Source organism: Chlamydotis macqueenii, chromosome 14 (genome assembly GCF_036417535.1).
Source record: "Chlamydotis macqueenii isolate bChlMac1 chromosome 14, bChlMac1.mat, whole genome shotgun sequence".
NCBI lineage: Eukaryota > Metazoa > Chordata > Aves > Otidiformes > Otididae > Chlamydotis > Chlamydotis macqueenii.
Window position 1 is genome coordinate 11,249,050 of NC_141569.1, and position 22,066 is coordinate 11,271,115.

Here is a 22,066-nt window from a genome sequence, read left to right on the forward strand (position 1 = left end):
GGAAACCTGGTAACAGGTAATAGCCACCCGTGCTATACCACTTCAACACCTCAGCGCATGGCAAGCACCAAGAAAGAGCCCTGACACTCTACGTCATCTGCTCAGCAAGTCGCAAAAGCAAGATGACGTAAGTTTATCTTTTTCACTTCCCAGAATACTGCTAAATTTTCCCCTTTATTGTTTTTCAAAATTATTAAATAATATCATCAAAAGATTTCTCTAGTCACGAAAACATCTGCGGTCTCCTGTAAGTTTAGGAACAAACAGTAAATATTCTCTTCGCTTCTTTTCATGTGTAGGAGGTGGCTTTTCTTCTTCAAAACGGAAACATTTTAAAACAAAGCATTCCAGTGCAACACTTCAGAACAGGGATGTCGGACAAGATTGCTACACTTTATTGTGGCTTTGTGGTTAAACTAGCATGAAAACGTCACACTTGGCCAAAAGAGAAGAAAGGCGCAACTTTCTCAAACACAGCTATTTTCAGCCTCTGTTAATGTTCTGCACAGGTGTCTGGGTGAAATACACATTTCAGCACGTAAGCAGTTATAGGCTGAGTATCCTCACTGGGCAACTATTTAGAGCCCCAAAGCCGTGCAGCAGAGCACAGCACTGCGCCAGAAGGGCTGGCTTAACTGACATTTTTTGCCCCAAAGTGAATCCCATACAAGAACCCCACAGGCAGTCTGATTGGCACTGGCAAATCACATACCTGATGAAACTATTATTTATAAAAATGTTGTAAGTCAGAAAATCCCACACTCTTCACTTCTGTCTTATTTGCTCTAAATCGCAGCACAAAGTTTGTGGCAAAAATACGCCACACGTTGCCATTCAACTACGAAGACTTTATCTCGTTTGAGTTTAGTGAGAATTACACACTTGTGACTGCAATCTGTTGTGATTTCCTACATGGATACTATGCCTGCTGTGAATCAGGATTAGCCAGGTCTTCTCAAAGCACTGAGAGAGGAAACTCCTTCTCTTCTGTAAGATGCAGTTAGTCTAACTTCCAGCATCATTCCCTCTACTTTTTATAAAATTGGCCTTGCCTGACATAAAAGGAAGGCTGGTTTCCATGAATGGGCTTTTCACAGCATTAGAGGTTTACTCACTACCAGCAGCACAACAGGGGCGTTACAGCAGTCCAGACAGCTCCTCACAGGCAGAGGCTCTGGTGCCTCCCTAAAGCACATTTATATTGATAAGCTTCAGGAGTGCTTCAAGGCTCACATGCTATTTAGGGCAGGGGAATTAGATTACACTGCAGTTGCCGATCTGTCACTTTTAAAAGCAAACCCAGGCCCTCACTGCATCCCTGCACGAAGTACCAGGACAGCTCTGCAATCCTCTCTGCCAATGCCACCTCGGCCAGGAGTCTGCTGCCTTCCTCTGCTGCTTCTCTCCTCTGCTCTTAACATTACTGCCTCTTAGCAGCTCTTCTTCTCTAGCTCTCTCCGTAGATTTGCATCTTCATCTCACATAGCAACATACAGGGATGCTTCAAATGCAAAACCACCATGAAGCCATGAGAATCCAGCTGCATCAGTGCAAACAAGGAACTTGCTCCCTCTGGCAGTCTGCGACGCTCCTGTAGCAAAGCCTCCACACCCCCAGAATAACGTGCATCCTCTTGTCTGCTCTGTGAAGACTTAAGTCCTCAAAAACAAGCAGCCACAGCCAGAGGCTGTGAATGATTAAGCTTGTCATGATTTCAAACCAGAACTTTTACTCCGTGTGTTACACCCTATGGGCTCATTTTCTGTGCCTGCTGTGACTTGTCTTGGGCAGGTCCTATGACCACTAAGCCAGAAGCTGCCTTTTCCACACTGAAACAGAGGTGCAGGCTACCTCCAACAACCACTAATAGCAAAATACACCAAAACGTGCACTAAGGGAACACATTAAGTGACAAGTTATGTTAATTTATGATAGATTAGTACAATTTAGTTTGGTGAAATATAAGTAAAAATTTCATTTTGTTGCTTTCATTAAGGTTTGCTTCCCCAGATTCTTTGCAGAAGCCTGGGGATGGCATGTCTTGAACATGGTTCTGCTGAACCTATTCCCATTTTTTTTTTTTTTCTTTAATCAAATGTCCCCATCTCTAAGGAAGAGGCAGGGCTCTCTGATCTTGTGGTCCTCAGAAGCCTCTTCCTAGGTAATTTCCCTTCCAATGATGCTGCCTTACTTCTGCCTGTCATCTTCCAGACCCACGTCCAGCCCAGCCTCCCTGGCAGCTTCCCCCCCATCTTCTGTTCCTCCCTTCACCCCTCCGGCAGCCACACCACAGCTGTAAGTTAGGAAATCATGGGGTTCCCCAAGTCCTCATTAGCAGTTAATACAATTCACCAAAACACCAAGAAAACCCAACATATTGTCTTGATGAAATCCTACAGAACAAACCAAAGACAGATTCTTATGTCAAAGAGCACTGGGGGGCGGGGGGAAGGCGGGGGGTGGGAAGAGCAGCCATTGAGGCTCAGCTTCCCGTAACTTTCTAGCGCTTATCTATCCAGCTAACACTAAGGACACGGCTCTAAGGAACACATTATGAAGGTATAAGTTTCGTAAAAGTCCCAAACTCGTAAAGATGCTTACCTTACCTTTCACTGTGGAAGAACTAATTATTTGTAATGTATTTAAGCTTTCTGACCAAAAAGCTAAGCAAAATCCCATAATTGCTCTGCCTTCTTTGTTCTCCATGCTCACCCCAAACCAACATATCACACTTTCTTCAGCTCAGATGCGTACATCTCCATGTTGTCAAACAGTCTCGAGTTCCATAACTTATGCTTTAAATGAAAAAGTATAAATAGCATACAAATAGACACTCTGGTGCAAGTCCAGCTCCCTTACCTTGTGCAGAGAATTCAGACTGGGGAGCAAAGATGCCAAGCTCTGTTTCTGAGTCCATCACACTGTTGTTTGGCTTACCACATACATTCAAACGCTTCTCAACTAAGTCTAAATGATTCTCATAGTCCTGATCTGTCAGGTTTCCCTCAAGCACCTTTGAATGAGGGGAATGCCTACGTCCCAAGCACTCATTTCCCTTCAGTGAAAAGCCACGAGAATTCAGGCCAAAGGCACTCTCCAAGTTTCCTTGTTCCCTAGATCTACTGATGTGCTTATTAGATCTAGCACTGCTTTGGTTAAAACGCTGCCATCGCTTTTTGGGTGCTACGTGATTTATATCATTAGACTCATCACCAAGAGAGCTCTCACTATTTGCCTCTGAATCCAAGTCTGGACTCTCCCCATTTTCAGCAGAAGTGCAGCTCTCAATATTTCTACCAGCTTCAGGTCTCCTTCCAATACGATCTAAATTGTCATCAGATAAACAGGTAGAGTCTTCATCAGTTGAATGTTCTGTTAAATCAATAGACTCTTTCCTCTCTGTATCTTCTGCTTCATTACCTAGAGGACTGGTAACCGAACCGTGAACGCGGAATGCATGTTCTCCTGAATCTCGGGATAACCGACTTAGCAACTTACTTGGCCCTCCTGGTTTTAAGTCCTTTCTGTTTGAAACTGTTTTATCTCCAAGCTTTGATGACTGCTTAGATTTTGAACAGTTGCGTTTGGACATGCAATTTGTGCCGTTTGTCCCAGAAACAGTAGTACTCGCGGGCTCCCTTTTACTAGTACCAATCCCCGTCAACTTGGTTGGAGGATTACGTGAAAATGAGGAGTTGCTTATAGCAGAGTTTGGATTTACTGTTTCCTGGACACAATCTCCATTTTTTTCTATTTTATACAGGGGACCTACAACAGACAAGGACTTCAGACCACTTGCAGAATTGCTTCCAGAACCATCAGCTGTGCTGGTATTGCGAAACGGGACTATATTTTGACCAGTCATCAGTTGCTGCTCTTTTGTCTTACTGTCATGCATATCCTTCAACATCATTAACAAGGTGCTGAATTTGTAATCTGGCTCAATAGGCAAACGACCATGACCAGAGGCGGAAGAAAAAAGTAAGGGTACTGTGGCCTTTGGAGCGCCAGAGTCACTGGTGTCATCATTCATGGACCGGTAAGATAGCTCCTTCAGCTCTGACAAAACGTGTTTCACCACAGCCGTTTCTATTTCAGCAGAATCCCTGGGTTTCTCATGCATGTTGTTTAACAGCTTCTGACCATCAACTTTTCCACTTCTCTGAAGAGAATCTCTTTGAAGGCCAGAGAAACCTTTGGTATCAGAAGAGCAGCGATTCACGCCACCCTCCTCTTCCGCAAGAGAAGGCTCCAACCGAGCAACTTTTTCTTTATGTTTGCATTTTATACTCCTGATTCGGGGCAATTTCATGCTTTTCGCTTTTAAGATTGCTCGATTTGCAACAGCAGGCCAGGAGCAGTCCTTGGAAACACTTCGGGGAGTAGTGTGCTTGTTTGCCAGGGAAAGATTGTCATTTCTCACATCTGAAGAGCATTCAAGAGCCGTCAATGACATCTCAGCATCAGAGAAGCCTATTTCAAGCTCCCCATCTGCAAATTCAGCATCAAGTCTGCTGGTTACTGAACCTCCCAGAGGTTTGCGATCTCTGTACAACTTCTTCCTGGCCCTTCTGTTGCTCTTCTGAGAAAGATACATGGAAAGCTTAATATTTCCACTTGATGTCATAGGAAATTCCTTTTCCACTTTATCTGAAGAATCACTAACTTCAAGAGTGCTAGAGGCTCTCTCTGAACTTTGGTCCATGGTATCTACATCACTGTTCCCACCATCTGAGAGGGAAGAGGATGAATCCGATTCAGTTTGCTTTTTCTCAATACCAGAATCAGACGCAGAATAGTGTATTTGTAATTTGGAACTGCACAAAATGCCCAGGGAGCTCTTCTCTCTCTCCAAAGATGCACTGGAAAACAAATCCCCTTGGAGCGTTTTCTTCAGAGCATCACTTTTACGATTCTCATAGTCTGGTTTCAAAGCTGTCTTCTCAAAACGTCTTTCTCCAAAGGAGGAAAGCAAATGGTTTTCCCTGGTGCTACTGGATGCTGTTAGGCTGTTGGCAATTCGGCGAAGTTCATGAGACGCTTGTTTATCTGGTAGGTCCCCAACAGTCATATTTCTAACTATGCTCTCTGGTGCTTTTTCTTTGATTTCTCCCCTAGATACTTCCCCTCTTGTGCCACTCTTTTTTACTCTAGTCCTTTTTCTGCTCTCAGAGCTCTTTTTCACATGTGGCTTAATGTGCAATTTTCCTTTTTCACTGGCCAGGTGCCTGGAGTCAAATGCCAAAGATTTAAAACAGCCATTCAGCTGTCGGTCCCTTTCCGCTCCAGGGCCATTGGCATAGTATTCCGACTGCATTTCCTTCTCGCTGTCCAGCTCGCTGGAGTTCTGGCTGCACTTCTGATCCTCTGGCCCCCCGAAAAGAATGTCTTCTGCCTGTCCAACACTGACTTCCCATTTAGCCATAAATCTTTGAGGAACCTTAAAGTTGGAGGAGACACAAAAAAAAAAAAAAAAAAAAAAAAGAGAGAAAGAAAAAAATTGATGGAGTAAGCAACAAGATAAAGGTGAGACAGATGCACAAAAGACACAGAACAGTGACAGTCCTGCACTTTGTGTGTTTAAAACACAGAAAATACTCCTCCTGGGTAAGTGCCCTGCACTCCTGCTGAGCTTAATAAAGATCCCTGTGCATCCCCAAAACAGCAAAAAGGTCCCTGCATGCATAGGTCTCCCAGGAACCAGATGTCCTGGCATCCCAGCACACCCTGAACACAACAGTCGGTAAAGGAGAAGGCATACAGTATGGATCCCTGTCGCAGAAATGCAAAGCAGCAGCCAACAAGCATCTAAAGACAAATGCAGCATCATTTTCCTCAAAATACTTGAGCAGACATGTTTGCTTTACTCATTCTTGATTCTTCCTGCATCCCTTGAACTCAGAGCACAATTCAACCTTCCCTCTCCATCACCTCACCTTTGTACAAACACTAGATACACACACACACACATCTAAAATGGACACTATCAAATGCAAGACATCCATTACCTAGAAGCCTCCCTGCTTTAACTGTGTACCTTTAGTATAAAACAAAAAGCATTCTCCATACTGGACAGAAACCTCTGCTAACATCTAAAACCAGCAAGAAACTTGTTTCTTATCCACACGCGTAGTTCTTGGCTGCACAACAGCAAGTCAAAGGCTTCACAACTGCTCCTAAAGTCAGAACCATTTGCAAGGCAGGAGGAACAACTCAGATTTCTGACACTTTTCCTTTAAAAAAACCCACACCAACAAAATCTCATCTCAGTAGATTAAAAAAGTTTTATGGAGCCTGACAGCAAAGCAGCCAAAGGCTCTCAGCTTCGCATCAGATCTTGGTTTCCAGGGATGTAAACCTGGACATTTGTGCGAGTAACCAACATTTGATTCCCTCTACCACAGCCACACTGGCACTGCCATTTACACACAGGATGAGATTCTAGCCATGCAGCACTTCTAGGACCAGGAAAGTTACTGGGGAGCATGTAACTAGTTGTTAGGGGGCTGGGAAAACAAGGAAAGAAGTCTTTAGAGAAGACACTGAACACGCCCTTGGAAAAGGAAAAACAAATTAAAGCATTATACCCGAGGACCCACATCTGGAAGAGTACATTTTATCTGATGGTTTTGCATTAACATGAGTTAAATACTTAACTGCTAACAAACCTCTTGGAAAAAAAAAGAGGAAAAAAAAAAACCAGAAAGCCTTGCCTAGTATGACTATCTTCTCTCTTACAGTAATGTAGCAGCCTCTGTACTTCTTCACTTCAGCAATTCTGAAAAGTTAATTTCTCCAGTCACCTTCCTAAAGATGCAGACCAGACCCCTGTGTCACATTACATTACACCGGCTACAACCGCTCAGGGTTGTTACATTTGGAAACAGAGATGATGCGATGGGCCACAAAACTCACTCCCACAAGCCCACTGACAAAGCATTTTCCAAGTCAAATTGTAAGCCCTAACAGGTTTCTATACGGAGAATTACTGAAGCGGGGCTAAAAACCCCGCTGCTTTATCTCAGTCAGTGATCTAGTGAAGCATGCAGCTCCACCTCTGCCTCAGATCAGCCAAAAGAGGCTGCCAGAGAGCACAGGAAGTTTAGAAGCGCACTGTAACAGACATCAGGAGAGGGCTGCGCAGCTGAACAAATCTCACACTGACTCCTCTGCCTCTCAGAGCTGTCCAGGGCAATTAAAGCAGCAGGCCACACCCCAACATAAAAGAGAGCCTAGAAACTCCTGCCAGCTTATAAACTATGCTCATTGTAAGGATGCAAAGAATCACTTCCCTGGCTGCATTTCTGGAGTCACTACCACAGAAGAAAGCTGTCGAAGTGCAATTCCAGGCATAAAGGAATACTTTGTACTGGGCAGATTCAAAGAATCAAAACTATATTAGAGAAAAGAGATCTTTCACCTTATGTTTGTAGCCTTTTTCCTTTTGCTTCCCTCTTCTCCGAAGAACAGGCAGCTCTTCAAACTGATGTCTTCCTTCAAAGAGGACAATAGCTTTCCCAGCAACCCAGGTTTTCTCTGAAGGTTCTCCTAAGGCATCCACATAGTACTCTCGGTACGGTCTCCGATTGGAAACTATTTTGAGAAATGTAACAGAATTAATTCCTTGTATATAATGGAATAAAGACAGATGAAGAGAATCATAGAAAGCAGAAGCAATTTGCCAGTTAACTTTCAACTGCTTTTTGCTTAATAACATTCCCACGCGAGTGCCAGTTCTGGGGATTTTTCGTCAGAAGTCAGGGAGACCCCTCTGCCTTGATCCTTGCTTTCTATGTTCTGTGTTGCTATGCTCTATTTCTGAAATATTTTTTTTCTTATAAACAGCTGCCTAACAGGTCTAAGATGGGTCATCTCCCTAGAGCAAAGACTACAGTTTGGCTGCAAAGAAACTGCAAAAATATCCAATTCTTTTTTTTCCTTGAAAGACAACATACTAGGCAGGACACTTCTTTTTCACTACTCCCTGATTAATGATTAAACACTCCAGTCCACTTGACCTTTGGGAAAATGCAACAGTGTGCTGGCAACACCCAGAAATGACATCCTTCTGGACAGGATTTACTCATACAGGTTGAACCTCTCCCACCACAATATAGCCCATCTGGTTCAATGCTTTGTCACCAAACAAACTCTTATTTTGGACATAAAACCAACTGCAGCATTTAAGTTCACACATGCACACGCTCTACAAGGACTGGTGCAACATGACAAGATCTTAGTTGTAATGAGTATCTCCATATTTTGGGCATGAAGGTGCTGAGCAAAAGAAGAAACTCAATTGTAAGGGTACAATCAAAGATTTTTTTCAAAGGTACTTTCTGTGCAAGAATGCTGGACAGACATGGTACAATTAAGAACTGAACAAGTACTGGGTATGCTGGTGAAAAAGGACAGGTTAAAGGCATCAGAATAGAGCAAACAAGGCTTGAACAAGGGATATAAACTTCTCCCTGCATTTCACTGCAACGTGTGCTTCATGTTGTCCTGGGAACATCTTCACTCTCTGAACACAAAGTCTAAACTTTGCAGACCGCTTGGTTTGTGCTGTCTCTTCCAGCACAGTGTGGCAGCCTGGCCTTCAGCAATGCAGACATTGAGATTCTGACCAAGATCACCAAGAAGATCACAACTAACAACCAGGGCAACATCAAACCAAGAGCAAAGTTGACAGACATTATCCATCCCATTCACAGTACTGTCAACTCAAGCTACTGAGCCTCAATCTTCCAGCTCCAAAAAATCTTCGAGTCAAGAGCTTGCTGAGGAGAGTCAAACTGCTTTAAACAATACACCATGCCTCAGACCCAAGAGGAGAAGAGGATTTCGCACAAGTGATGAGCTTGAAGTGACCTGCCTTGTTTTGAAGGGCTTGTTGCCTTGGAAACAGGAGAACCAAGGCAGGATGACTGTGCTTCCTAGGTGCACATAGAGCCCTGGCAGCTGGCAGCTCCCCCTTGCCAAAAAGTGCCACAGTTCAGATCCACCCGCTCCGTCACCTCGGCATTGGGAAGGGCAGACGAGTAGATTACAACTAGCCACAACTGGAAAATGCAATTTTCCCCAGAGCTCTGTTGGTTTGAACACAGACAAAACAGGATGGGAAAGCCTATCACGTAGCTGGAGATCGGACCTTGCTGGAATATGTTAACAGCAGGTTTTCTCCTTGCAGCATTTCTTTATTAGAAATAAAGAAATATTAGAAATACACACGCTGAGAAGGGATTACTGGACAGCTATATATATATTAAATTCTGTCCAAAATTTCAAGGGAGGGATGCAGGGGGAGAATATACGTCTGGCATATCTTCCAGCAACGTCTTCAACAGGAATTTGAGAGCTCGAAAGGGACGATGTAAAACAGCACATTCAGTATTATCTAGCATCAGGACGAATGTCTCCCAAAGGATCAAGAGGAAGGTGGAGAAATAAAAGAAGACTGCAGCAATCAGACTTGACAATGACGTTAGCACAATTCAGGAAAAGCTACTCCATGTCTCTAGAGAAATAGCAGAGGGCTCTGAGCTGATGGCCACTAGAAAAAAAAAGGTCTACTTGCTCTCAGCACATGGTTCTTAGGTTGGCAAGGGCCACAAAAACTGGAGAGAAATACATTGGTGAGTGGCAGCCTCACCAGTCTACAGAGCTGTCAGTGGCAGACAGCAACAGTCCACGGGGTTTTCAGCTGCCCACAGAAAAAAAAAGAATCAGAAAGGGAAACCAGGAATAAATAAATAAGCCTTCCATTTGTGACAGCCTCCCTATGGCAGCTAGTATGATCCTAAAAGCACCGTGAAAGCCTTTAAATAAGCTACAATTTCCAAGCAACCACTTCCCCTCTGTTCTCTCCATCACTCACCTACCCTTCTCTGCCTTGAGACTGTAAGACTCCCTTCCTTGCCCTCTGTTTTGTTCAAGCATGCACAGCTCTGTCGTATTTCCCCCATCTCCTCCCCTCACATTCAGCTGTCTCAGTCTCTCCAACACACTACGCCCTAAACTTTCCCACATGTGGCTCCATCTCCAGGTTCTTCTGATATTTCCCCATAAATAGCCTCTTGCTTCCTTGTGCCAAACAAGACCAAAAAAAAAATTTCACTTCCTCTCACACATTCCCACCACACCTTCAGGCACTCAGCAGCTACACTGCGCTACCCCACACCCTGCTTCTCAGCCGCTCTGGCCTTCCATTCTCCAAGCATGGCTGATTCTCCATGTTCTCACATGCTCCAGGCTTCCCAGTTCTGACTGCCCACTCACTGCGCATCTCTGTCCTCACCTCTCTGATCCACCTCCTTTTTCTCTGCTCCTTCTCTGCATCCCTTTTTTGAGAGGCTGCTCTTTCTTCTGCACGGCCCTGCACTGCACTCAGCCCAGCTACTCATCCTTCTCACACTCTGGGAAGCAAAATCTAGATGTCTAACAGCTACCTGTGCCACTTGCAGTAGCCTCAGCCTCTCCATCTTCCTCCTGCCACCTTCCTGATCTAGGTTTACTTTATAGATCCAGGTCTTCCACAGTAGAGTCTGTATCTTCATACATTTCAAGGGCCAGAAGTGTTTTTCAATTAACAAAAAGTTGCAGCACCCTGCCATACACAACTCCTCCACTTTATGGTCTGAACAGATACAGTACCTTTCATTTTTGAGTGACAGTCCAGCACTGGGTCATGACAAATTGTGCATGGCCACCATGGGCGTCTGTTGAACTTGGCCCAAACAAGATCCCCAACTTCATACTTGACTGGAGTAGGTTTCTTCTTGGCTCGGATCTTTGGGGAAAAACCAGAACACAAGAAATCACTAAAGCTCCAGATGCTTTTAAAGTGATTTGCCTCCCCCCTGTGTGCAGATTACATCTGGCCACCAGAGACATTTACATTAAAAAGCAAGTCCTGATTTTACTTTGTAGCTCCTACACCTTCAAAGAACACGATGGTTCTCTCCGTCCTTCTGAAAGAACAAAACAATAAACCAGGGTTTGAGAGTTCTCTTTATTATTTTCTTAGTAAGGAACATGACCTCTGGTAAAAGACTGCACTCAAACCACCCACTTGAGCAGGTAAATATTTGGAGTCACTACTAGCCCTGATTACTTCACTAACACCAATTTCTTCATTTCAAAAGTTGAACTGTACAGGAAAAGTAGTAGTAAGAGACAAAGAAACATTCCTCACTGGAAAAAGGTGGTGAGAACAGCAAACTAAGCATTTACCAATTGCAAAAGAAAAAAAAAGTTAGTACGTACAAGCTAATAACTTCCCTGCTTCTATGATGGCTAAGGAAAAAGTTTCACCATAACATATTTGAAATCAAAGGCAGGTACAATGAGAAAAAAAATATATATAAAAAAACCTTTATATAAACCTTAGTTTATATAAACAGAACTGCCATTGCTCTGTCCCAAAACTGCAGAGCAGGAGAATGGAAGCACAAAAGCAGTCTCCCCCGCCTCTGGGAGACAGACAGACTCAAGGACCTTGCCTGTCTCCAAAACCCACTCGGCAAGTACTGACCGTGTGGAAACGCACACCCAAACCCACTCTGCTTCCCTGGGCTGCGCGGCGATCATGAGAACATGAAAAATCTTTCAACATACAAAAACCTAATGCTGCTTAATGCCATTTCTGCCTTGCAATGGAAGAGTGGAGAGCAAATCCTGTGCTGTTTGCTAAGTACGCACACTCTCTGGCAGTGTGCTACCAGAAGGATCTCTGCCAAAAAGAGGATTCAGGAGCTTACCGGCTTCGTGACTAATTGAGCCAAGACGGGGTACAATATGTTTTCACGGGACACAGGAGTCCCCATGCCCAGCTGTGGGGTATCCTGCCTGTTTACCAGCACTAGCCAACACCACATCCTAGGTTGGTTCAGCATTTTAAGAGGTCTAAGAAGCGCTGCAGGTATTATTCTTGCCAATAAGCATCAGCAATATGCTCCTCATTAAAGCTGTCATAGCACAAATACGCACCTTCTCACTTCATTTCTCCGTCCTGCTCATCACCCTTCCCAAGGCAAGCCTCTTGCAATTCACAGCTCAACATCCTAGCAACTAAAATGCAACAGACCTCTCTAATAAAAGGTATATTCCGCTTCAGGTCGAGTTTTATGGGTTTTCTTCATGTGGTTAAAGAAAATACAAAAGGATAAACTCCTCTGTTACATGGAAAAAAAAAGCAGGTAATGACGTTACAAGACTACATTGCTGAAATTCTTCTCACTCAGTCATCAAAAGTCACACAATAACTTATCCTCAAGCAGGAGCTCAGAATAGAAAATGTGAAGGAGCACAGGGCAGGAGGCTGCAGACCCTCGCTCTGTCGCTGCTCTGCTGCAGCCTCTGTGCCTCCACCATGCCAGACACCGGCTTTCTGGAACAAGAGCATGTATCCGTGAGCATGGGAACCAGAGGTGCTGCCTTTGCTGGTGCTTTTAAAAAGTGGATGTGCTTTCAGACGCAAAAATACTTTCCCCCCCCCACCCCCCCCAGCTTAAGTTCTTCTTGTAAATGTGACTTTTACATTTTTTTTTTTTAAATAAGCACATTTTTCAGCCCTAGGCTTTAAGGGGCACATGTGTATCAGAATTGACCATCTCAAATGCAGCAGTGGGTAGTACACACACAATGTAGGCGCATCCCACTAACAACTGTAACCTGAGCACAGTCAGCTGGAGCAGTAAAACTATGCTGGGGATTTCCTAAACCATTCACGCTGATCCACCTGAGGGACAGCCACAACCCCTGCCTAGAGGCAAGTCTGCATTTAAATCAACTCTTTGTCACCCTCTAATACCCCACACAGATGCCTGATGAAAATTTGGCTTTCAAAAAACTATTCAGACAATGCTTCAACAGTTACTTCTCTTTCCACAGCTATTCTCATTCCGAGGAAGAACCCTGCGACAGGACACACTGCAGCAGGCCCGTCTTGCACTGTGTTCTCTCCACTCCCCCTAAACCCCCACCACCTGGCCAGAGATGCCTTCACATTAAAAACACACCACCACCACTAGCAGAGGAGCAAAAGCAGCACTTATTATCATTTCTAGGTACGCTAAGTCTCTTCCTTTAAACTCTGCTGCGTGATGTCAGAATTACAGCCCCCAAAGCACGTATTTCTTGGGTCAGAACACAATAAATTTCATTCCTATTACAGCTAACACTCACTATGCCAAGATCAAACTGCTAATATATCCCGATGGCCAAAAATTCAGCCCTGCAGTAACGGTGACTTTCCTGTGAGCTAGGGAAAGCCCAAGTTTTTTAAACACAAGAAACTTCTGATGTAGTTCCTACCTATAGGCAGAGTAACTGCTTTCCTCCAGAGCAGAGATGTTCAGGTATTTAAATAACAATAAAACTTGTGAACCACTGCATACCAGGTAGGTACTATGTCGTAACTCCAGTGGAGATACCTGGTTTGAATTTCTTCAGTGTAAGAGCCTGGGTTGGTGAAGAAAGAAAGGACAGCACCATGCTCCATTGGTAGCAACATCACGGTTTTGTATTGTCAGACACCCTCCTAAAGGGAGTGAGTACTGTCTACTCTGTTATCAACTGTTTTGGCTTTTATTTGCTGTTCAGAGGACAAGCTACAGCCTAAACTCTAGACGATACACAGTATTTACACATATTTACATACACTTTATGCTATTTTTTAAGAGAACAAGAACATATCTTGTGGATGTTTTTAACCAAATCCTCTCCACCAATGCAAGACCGCAAGTAACCACTGATCAGTGAGGCAGGGGTCACAAGCTGAGGTTCAGCAGCAGGATAACACAAACACTCCTACCTTGAAAGCCACCTGCAGAGTTTGTACTGTGCCAAACATACCAGTCCTTGCGATTCACTAAGTGAAGCTTCACTAAGTGAAACACTGACTTTTAGTTATTTCATGAGAAAGCAAGCTTTCTCACGGACAAGACAACTACACAAGCAGTATCACCGCCCTCCTGAAATTCTCACCATAAGGCAAATATGAAACAGAATCATTTAGGTTGGAAAAGGCCTTTAAATCATCAGTCAAGCAAAGAAAGCTCACATTACTATTGCTGTACACACACTGTCGGTCCTCGACTCACTCTCACCAATCTTCTTCCATTTAAAATAACCACACCATTAAAAAGTGACAAAAATAACGCTTATCCAGTAACCACTCTTGGCTGTGTCACTTGAAGCTGCTGCTCAATCCATTAATCTTGCTGGAAGAAGTGCCACAAAACAGACATCCACAAAGACACACACACACATATGCTGATAGCCACAGGGTGCACCTTTCCTGCAGCACTGCCCAACTCTGTAAAAGCTAAAGCAGTACCACCATCTCCAGCGCAGCGTGGCACGGCTGCCGACACCTCATGTGCCCCAACGGCGTGACTGGGGACATGATCATCTTGGCAGAGCCACAGTAAGACCAAGCTGCACACAAAGGAGCAGACAGCTACACACACAGTTACAGGCCAAGATTTTCAGTGTCATGTACCCAAAAAGCCTAGTTGTCCAGAGTCCAAGCACTGAGCTGCAGTCATCAGAGCCCTGCACACTTCAAATTCAGACCTGCTTTGGAAAGCCATCACGGAAATGCTTGGCCAAAACAACCTTGTTACAGTTTACTCCTGATAATTATAAACATGATATTACTCAGTGAAGCAAGGGACAGAACTTAATTTTTTAGAAAGGCTGGGGCAACAAAGGAGATTGTGTATGAAAACGATGGAGAAAAGAAAGAAGGAAGCCACTGACCTCCAAGAATAATGAAAGATCCTGCCCAGACTGTTTCAGACAAGTGGACAGAATCCAATTCAAGGAAGAAAATAAAAGGAGGCAGCACATCCAAAAGATAATTAAACAACACGATATAAACAATGATACTAATAGCCTTTCCCGCTGAGCATGCAGGCAGAAGCGCAGCAGATACCTGCCCAGGGCCCTGCAGCAGGAGCACAGGATATCTCCCGAGCGGATCTCACCACACCAGTAGCTGCCAGGTAAGGCACACCCCACGCACGAGCCGGCGCATACCTCAATGCCAGCGGCAGAAGGCAGCAATAACTCTGCCCCATAAGCTTCCAGTGCCCTCTTCAAATCTCCTCATTCTTGGGGCAGTAACTCTCATTCTTCTCCCTGCAGCCCACCTACCCCCAGGATCACAAACAAGCTGTTCCCAATATCTGCTTCTTATTAGTTAGAACTGGAAGCCTCGTGATTGTCAGTCCACTGTCTTCACTATTCCCCCCCCCACTTTTTTTTTAAAGTTCAATTATATTTAGGGTTTTTTTTCCTGAACAGGATAAGAGTTCATCTAACTCCTACGATTCACCAACCCACCCCTGGATATTACTGAACTGCCTGAAGATCAACAGCTCTTCGTATCAGGGTGGGGATGGCACAAAAAAAAAAAAATCTAATAAATCAAACTTGAGGGAGAGATGACATTTGAAGGCACTTGGATTAGCCTGGGCTGAGCAGTCTGCTTGAAGTAGTATCCACTAACACAACCAACCACATGGTTGGTGTCAGAGGTGTGCCGTGCCCAGGACATGACACTCCCAACTCCTGTCATTTCACCATCACACAACAACTGATTAATCTTCTGCCCTTGCAAAGGATGGGCAACAACTGGGGCATTAAAAGCACTCCCAGAACTAGCCTGGAAGGGCACTGCTAAAGCTATCCCAAAAGTTTTCACGAGATGTGCTTCCCTCCAGATAAAGTTCAACCTCATTGAGCTGCCCTACAGTTTAAGACAAAGCAGAGCAGCTTCAGGCTCAGCCCTCTGAGCTCAGGCTCATCTTTCTGTCCCGAGTCCGTACAGCTCCTACCACAGGGGGTCCAGACCCTTTAACTCCAGTCATAGAAACAAAGCAGCGATGGCTGCAACTCTTATACAGCGAGAGCTGCTGACAGTCAGACATAGTTAAAAGTACAACTCCTACTACCGTCCTGCTCTTAAGGATGAGAGGGTGGAAAGAAGTCTAAGTGATCCATTGTTCATTATTTCACTCAGCTGCAACACTCATGCACTTAAATTACCAAATACAGATAGAAGGAAAGAAGACAGGAATTGGGAAATAATCTTTGCTTGTGAACAGAAAGGAGACAAGATTAAGAACACCGAAGCAAAGTCAAGAACTAAAATTAATAACTGCTTGTGATAAAAGCCAAAAAATAAATTCTCATCAGCAAAGATTCTTGTTTTAAAAAAGCTTTTCTGAAATCAAAACCAAATTGGTTGGGAAAAAAAAAACATAAAAAGGAAAGAAAATTAAATTATATCTACTTCACAGCTTAAGAAGTATTTGAAGTCAAGCAAAAAGAGGTCATCAAAGTTTGCTCCATGCAAAATAGCATTACCAAGCACATGAGCTTTAAGCCTCTACAGAGAGTGTCTGCGATGCTGAACCTGCACTCGTGCAGGCAGAGCAGCAGCCTTTGTGCTCCACTATGAGAAAGCTTACAGGAATAAATCCCTGCACAGGGAAAGGGGTAAGCCCACCTGGAGTAAGTATTTTTAAAAAACCCACTCAAACCACAACCCCTGTGTGGCATATCTGCTGAAACCATCACACTGACATTGAACTTTATGGCAAGCTTCAAGTCAAACACAAGAGTCAGAGAAACCCACAGGCAGCTTGCACCGCTGAGGAGCAGGGGACACGCTTTTTGTCCCTCCACTGCGTCAGTCTTGCTCCGGCACTGCAGCGAAAAGCAAACAGGCGCCTGACCTACATTCATACCACCTCTTATCTGGGACCATTATCACAAAAGAAGTGTTAAATACTCACTAATTAAATATTCGCTAGCAAAAAATACAGCAGAGATTATGATACAAGCCAAACTTCTGTTATCTAGATGCTTGTGGGTATTTGTTGTCTTTGGCTAGTTTTAAGTCCCCTTTTCCAGGCTGCAGCAGACTACAAATGCAAAAGGTGCTACATATATGTGAACTACCCTGACAGGTTAAAATAAGGAGAGCTGATTGCACTGCACTGGGTAATTCGTATATCCTCAAGCATCTGAATCAAGTTCAGGAGTTATAAACCTACTGATTTTAAATAAAGAATGTACTGATACGAGAACAGCAAAGCCTCAGACACCAAAATAACTGGTTAAGACATCTCCGCTTCACTGCTTTTTTAATAGAGATAATTTTCCTCATGGATTGGATAGAACAGCAGCATGATAGAAAGGTTTGGCACTTCAACATCCTAACAACCAGAAATGCACCTGACAGCAAGATTTGAGGAAGCCAGGTGGAGAAAGTGGGAGAGAAGGGGCACAATCTCACCCAGATCCCTGGTGGAGTGGAATCCACAGACACACAAACACACAGAAGATTTCAAACCACTGCCAGGAGCCTGAAACAGAGGAAAAACTCCCACGCTTGCTTATCTGCATACATTTTATATAACAAATCAAGTTCTCTTTAAATCTAACTCTTAATCAGCACTAATTGTTTCAAGAAAGAGAGGAACTGCAGGCATTACCAGAACTTTGCTAAGTCTCACAAAGAACAAATATCAACAACTATCTTCTTAAATCAGACAACTAGCAAAAAAATCCCACACTGAAACCAGGTCATCAGATCTGCCCCCTCTTGAGCCTTACTTTCGTGCTCCTTTACATCATCAAACAAATTGTTCACAAGCAAGACATCTGATAAACACAATGTTCATTTTCAGAAATGAAGTTTCCAAAAACCATGAAACGAAAAACAGATTCAAACTGTGCAAAATGAAACTTGGCTACTCTAATTTATGTATGTAAACTGTATTCATCACAGCTTAAGCTCTAATCAGACTGAAGAAGTACTAGAGAACACCACATACACGCGGTGCAGAGTAAATACTGTTATTAGAATCTGAACAGCTACAAACTGGGAGTTTGGGTTGAATTAAACATGTAACTACTAACACTTGCTTGTTGGTTGTTTTGGTTTGGTTGGTTGGGTTGTTTTATTTTTTTTTTTTTAAATTCCGTGGGCTTCTTTAAAAGTAACAAACAATTAATCAAGGCTTAGAAATTTAATCTTCTGTAGAAATTGCGATTTGCCCACATAAAGTACAATCCCACTTTGTTAGTCCAAATGCAAAGATGCCACTTACGCAAGACCATAACCTCCTCAAAACGAGGTGGTAATTCAGTATGCAAATCCCCCCTGCCCAACTGAATCATTTTTCCAAAACAACAACAACAAATTATAAATGTCCTGTTTACATGAAAGTTTCAATTTGCATCTAAAATTTCAACTGCTTTTGCTGAATATCTACTAAAAACGAAATCAGAATTTTTGAAACTAGCGATAAACTTATCTTGTGCGTATTTATTTCTTGATATCCACACTCAGAGTCACATCCTGAGGAAAGTTCATGCTTCAATCATCAGGTCCTGCAAACTTATGCTTCAGACAGTCTTCTCAACCTTTATGTTGTGAATCCAACTTCCTAAATACCCTCGCGAGCATACTGTGACAGGACAGCCAACTAAAAGGAAGAGGAATTTGACTTGTTTCACAGCTGCTATTCAGAAATCTGTGAAGAGTTGCCACATTAGCCAGAACAGTAAGAACTTCGAGCAGGTGCTTGGGAAAACCAGGGCAAGCAGATGAACTATTACAAGGGAGATAACCACCCTGCTCCTCGCCCTTCTCACACTGCACAACAGGCAGGTTTCTCTCTTTCCACCAACAGTGGGAGAGAAAGCCATGAATACACTCCTCTAAAACAAGAACGTGGAAGCTTCAAGCAGGGCTCAGGGCAAGAACCTTGCTGGACGCTCAACACCAGAGGCCCTATAGGAGCTGCAAAAAGAAGGTGGGGGTTTCCAGTGTGCTGAGGTATCTCTGTACAATTCTCCATTCATTTTTTCCTAAAAAATACCAAACCAAAAGGTACTCCATCCTTTGGCTAGCATGCAACACTGTTGGATTGCTCTATCCAACTCAACACTTCTGCTTTCCCACACACAAAAGTCAAATTCTGCACGTCTGAAAAGGAAAAATGAGTCCTCAATGCAGCAGTTCCAATAAGCGTCTGAAAGTTGATACAAGTTATGCTACTATCTTACTACCTTCACAACTGGCTTTTTCTGAAGACCACAGCAGTGTGAACTGGCCATCCCCAGCAGCACTGGCAGCTGTCCAGTACCATAGGTAACCCACAGAAAAAATTCCCTACCAACTCACACAAACAATGCTTTGCTTGGCAGCCCTACCTGCTGCTCCCTACCCCAGCACCCCACGGGGACAGAAAGGGACAAGAGAAAGCCTCCACGGACCGGAGACATGCTGCCCCTTCCCTGTGGTTCAGCCAGTGACAGCACTCCTGACCCACCGCCTTCCCTAACGCCATGCACACCACAAGCAGTGCCCCTTCCACCTGCACCCCTGCTGCTTCACACGGAGCCACGGCAGCAACTCAGCCCCAAAGAGGCAGGAGGCAGATGCTGCTGGCATTCGTTTACGGATCGCATAGCTCGGTCACTGCCGAGGCCACAACCAGACCAGGCAAGAAGCTGAGCAGGCCAACTTGGTACAAAACTGCTGCTCGGGCTGTGCTAGAGACAGAAGTAAAGGTGGCCTGCCAGGTCCAATTTGCCCTTACAAGTGCTGGGAAAGACAGATGATCGTCAAGGACTTTTCTCCCAATTCCTTTCTGCATTCTTCCAAAGACCTGGGTGAGATAAGTCTTGATGCAATCTTAGTGGTAACAGCAGAAAGTGAGCATGTCAGCTTTAACGAGCGCTTCTCCATCCTTCACTAGAGGCAAAGCACATCGCTGAAATCCCTCCTGGCTTCATCAGTGCTTTTGGACACACGAGAGATGAATGTGCATCTTCATTTTTGTTGCACATTTAATCACTGCTGTGAAGCTACTGTGAGTAACCACACTGAAACAGATTTCTAATTTAACAAAAACAGAGAACTTCAGCTGGCAGCCAGGGGTGTCAGCCTCTGCGTCCAACACACAGCAGCACCTTCCCCTCTCTTGGGCACTGGAGTCAGGAGAACGCACTCAGATCAGCCAAAGTAACCACCACGCCCCTACCCAGGACTGAACCAGCGGAACACACAACTTTCCACCTTCCAGTCTGCCTCAGCACAGCACCACAACTCTGCAGGCATGCCAAGCTCCCTTGTGCTACCATTCAGCTCCCTTGCCGCAGCCAGTCACTGGGAGAAGCGTGGACGTGTTCCTGACGGAGCCCAAACGCACACCTATGTCCTGCACATGTCCTCAGTAACACTTCCGCCGGCATCCTGGTTCCTGCACCACCAGAAAACCTTGCAAACTTAGCAAGGAGGCCCCTATAGTCCCCAGGCACAATTGCAAGGACTATGCTCCAGCATCTCCAAACTTAAAAAGCACAGGACACGCTACCTGCACCTAACTCTGAGCTCCCTGCAGTCTAAACCACGAACTGCTCTTTGCAGCCCTCCCACAGAGCAGTGGCACCAACACTGGTAAACAGTCACAGTCCTGTCCCACGGCACACCAAAAAACTCTAAACCCTCTGCACTAGCGCCAAACCATCTCTTTGATGTCACCACACCTTGCGGTGTCCAACACCAGCTTGACCTTAACCTGTAACACTGCAGTCACACCAATGCACTCAAAACCAACATTTAAACTTCCAGTAACTATTTCAGCAAACGGCAACTTTTGTCAAGCATTCCTGCAACGCTGCCACAGCAGCACCCTGCCACAGCAGCAGAGGTGCCATCCCCTGCCTGCTCCGCAGCGACCCACCGCACAACTGCAACACTACACTCAGCACAGAATTCACACAGGTCAGACACTGCAACTAACATTTGCAATGTGTCTGTAACTCAGCAGTCTGCAAGCTCACGGCCACAGGAAAATACTCTGATGCCATGAAATTATACAAAAGCAAGCGAGGCTATTGTTGATAGGTCTAAATTCACTAGACAAGAGTCTGCACCTGGGAATTGTTTAGGGGTCCACAAATCAATAGGGGTTGAAAACTGCTGCTCTAATTCAAAGCAGACTTTCTTATAGACCTTTTCCACCCATTAACTTGGAAATCCTGGCAATGCCTTAACCAGCATAAAGGATTTAACTTCCATTTTACTGAGTGAAGACTGCATGCATGGCACAGATGGCTCCACGCAGACATAAAAAAACCACAGGTTGATATTTTTCTGGTATTAAAAATAGCATTAACGTAAATTTTTTTTCTTTTTAAAACTCCCAGAACAAGCTTCCCCCTGCTAGGATCGAGTTTCTTTCTTCAGGTGTTTCTATTCCCCATGCCTTTCTAAATGCCAGAGCAAATAACTGAAAAAAACAATCAAAATTACTCTATACAAGAAGCTGCCAGTCACAGGCAAGAAAAACAGAAGTATATTCTAAGCAACTAGACTGAAAGTTGATCACCACCCATAATACTGATTTTTGAATTAAGAATGTCTTTTTAAGAAACACTGTCTCAATTATAACTCAGAAAATATAACTTCTTTTCTTGGGGCTCAAGTAGCTTGTTAACCGTATTCAGAACTGACACCTCTTCAGCGAGCTACAGATTTGTTCAGTTACCATGGGGAAATAAAAAAAAAAAAAAAATGCGCAAACTAATAATTGTTACACATCACACAGTTTAACCCCACTTCTGAGAACAGAGCGCAGCGAGGTGCAATAAGAAGCTGCTATACTGCAAGAGGCAATCAACAAATCCATGATTTGATCCAAAACAGAACTGCGCTGCCCCGAAGTCAAACACTACTGCTACAGCTTCAAATGAAGCCACTACCATTGACTTTAGCAGGGACTTAGAGGAAGCTGTAATAGCAGAACTGGAATCATCGTATACTCAACAACGTAAAATTTGTTAGGAAAAAAGGTTCAAATTCTGGGAGATCCACTTTTCCAGAAGAAGTCACCAGCAAGTAAATACAAAGATGGTTAGCAGAGGTAGCAGGCCTTGAGAGGCAGCATGCATCCCCAAAAAAGCACCTGTCAAAGCCGATTTTGTTGCTACTGTTGGCTGGTTTTTCTTGTAACAGTAGTGTAAGCGATATACCAAGCAT

At 44.1% G+C, this 22,066-nt stretch overlaps 1 protein-coding gene across 3 annotated transcripts in view; it reads right to left on the bottom strand.

Moving 5' to 3' along the window:
• NSD1 (nuclear receptor binding SET domain protein 1) overlaps nt 1–22,066 on the bottom strand; it is a 58,687-nt gene that overhangs the window by 30,827 nt on the left and 5,794 nt on the right. The window contains exons 3-5 of one of the 3 annotated variants that reach the window (XM_086759023.1): nt 10,654–10,789; nt 7,421–7,593; nt 2,860–5,440 (exon numbers count right to left, since the gene is read on the bottom strand). In XM_086759023.1, coding sequence (XP_086615149.1) covers nt 2,860–5,440; nt 7,421–7,593; nt 10,654–10,789 — 2,890 coding nt within the window. Of the gene's footprint in view, nt 1–2,859; nt 5,441–7,420; nt 7,594–10,653; nt 10,790–22,066 lie in introns of those variants that run through there. The other 2 variants (XM_010130840.2, XM_086759024.1) reach the window with 2 other exon arrangements.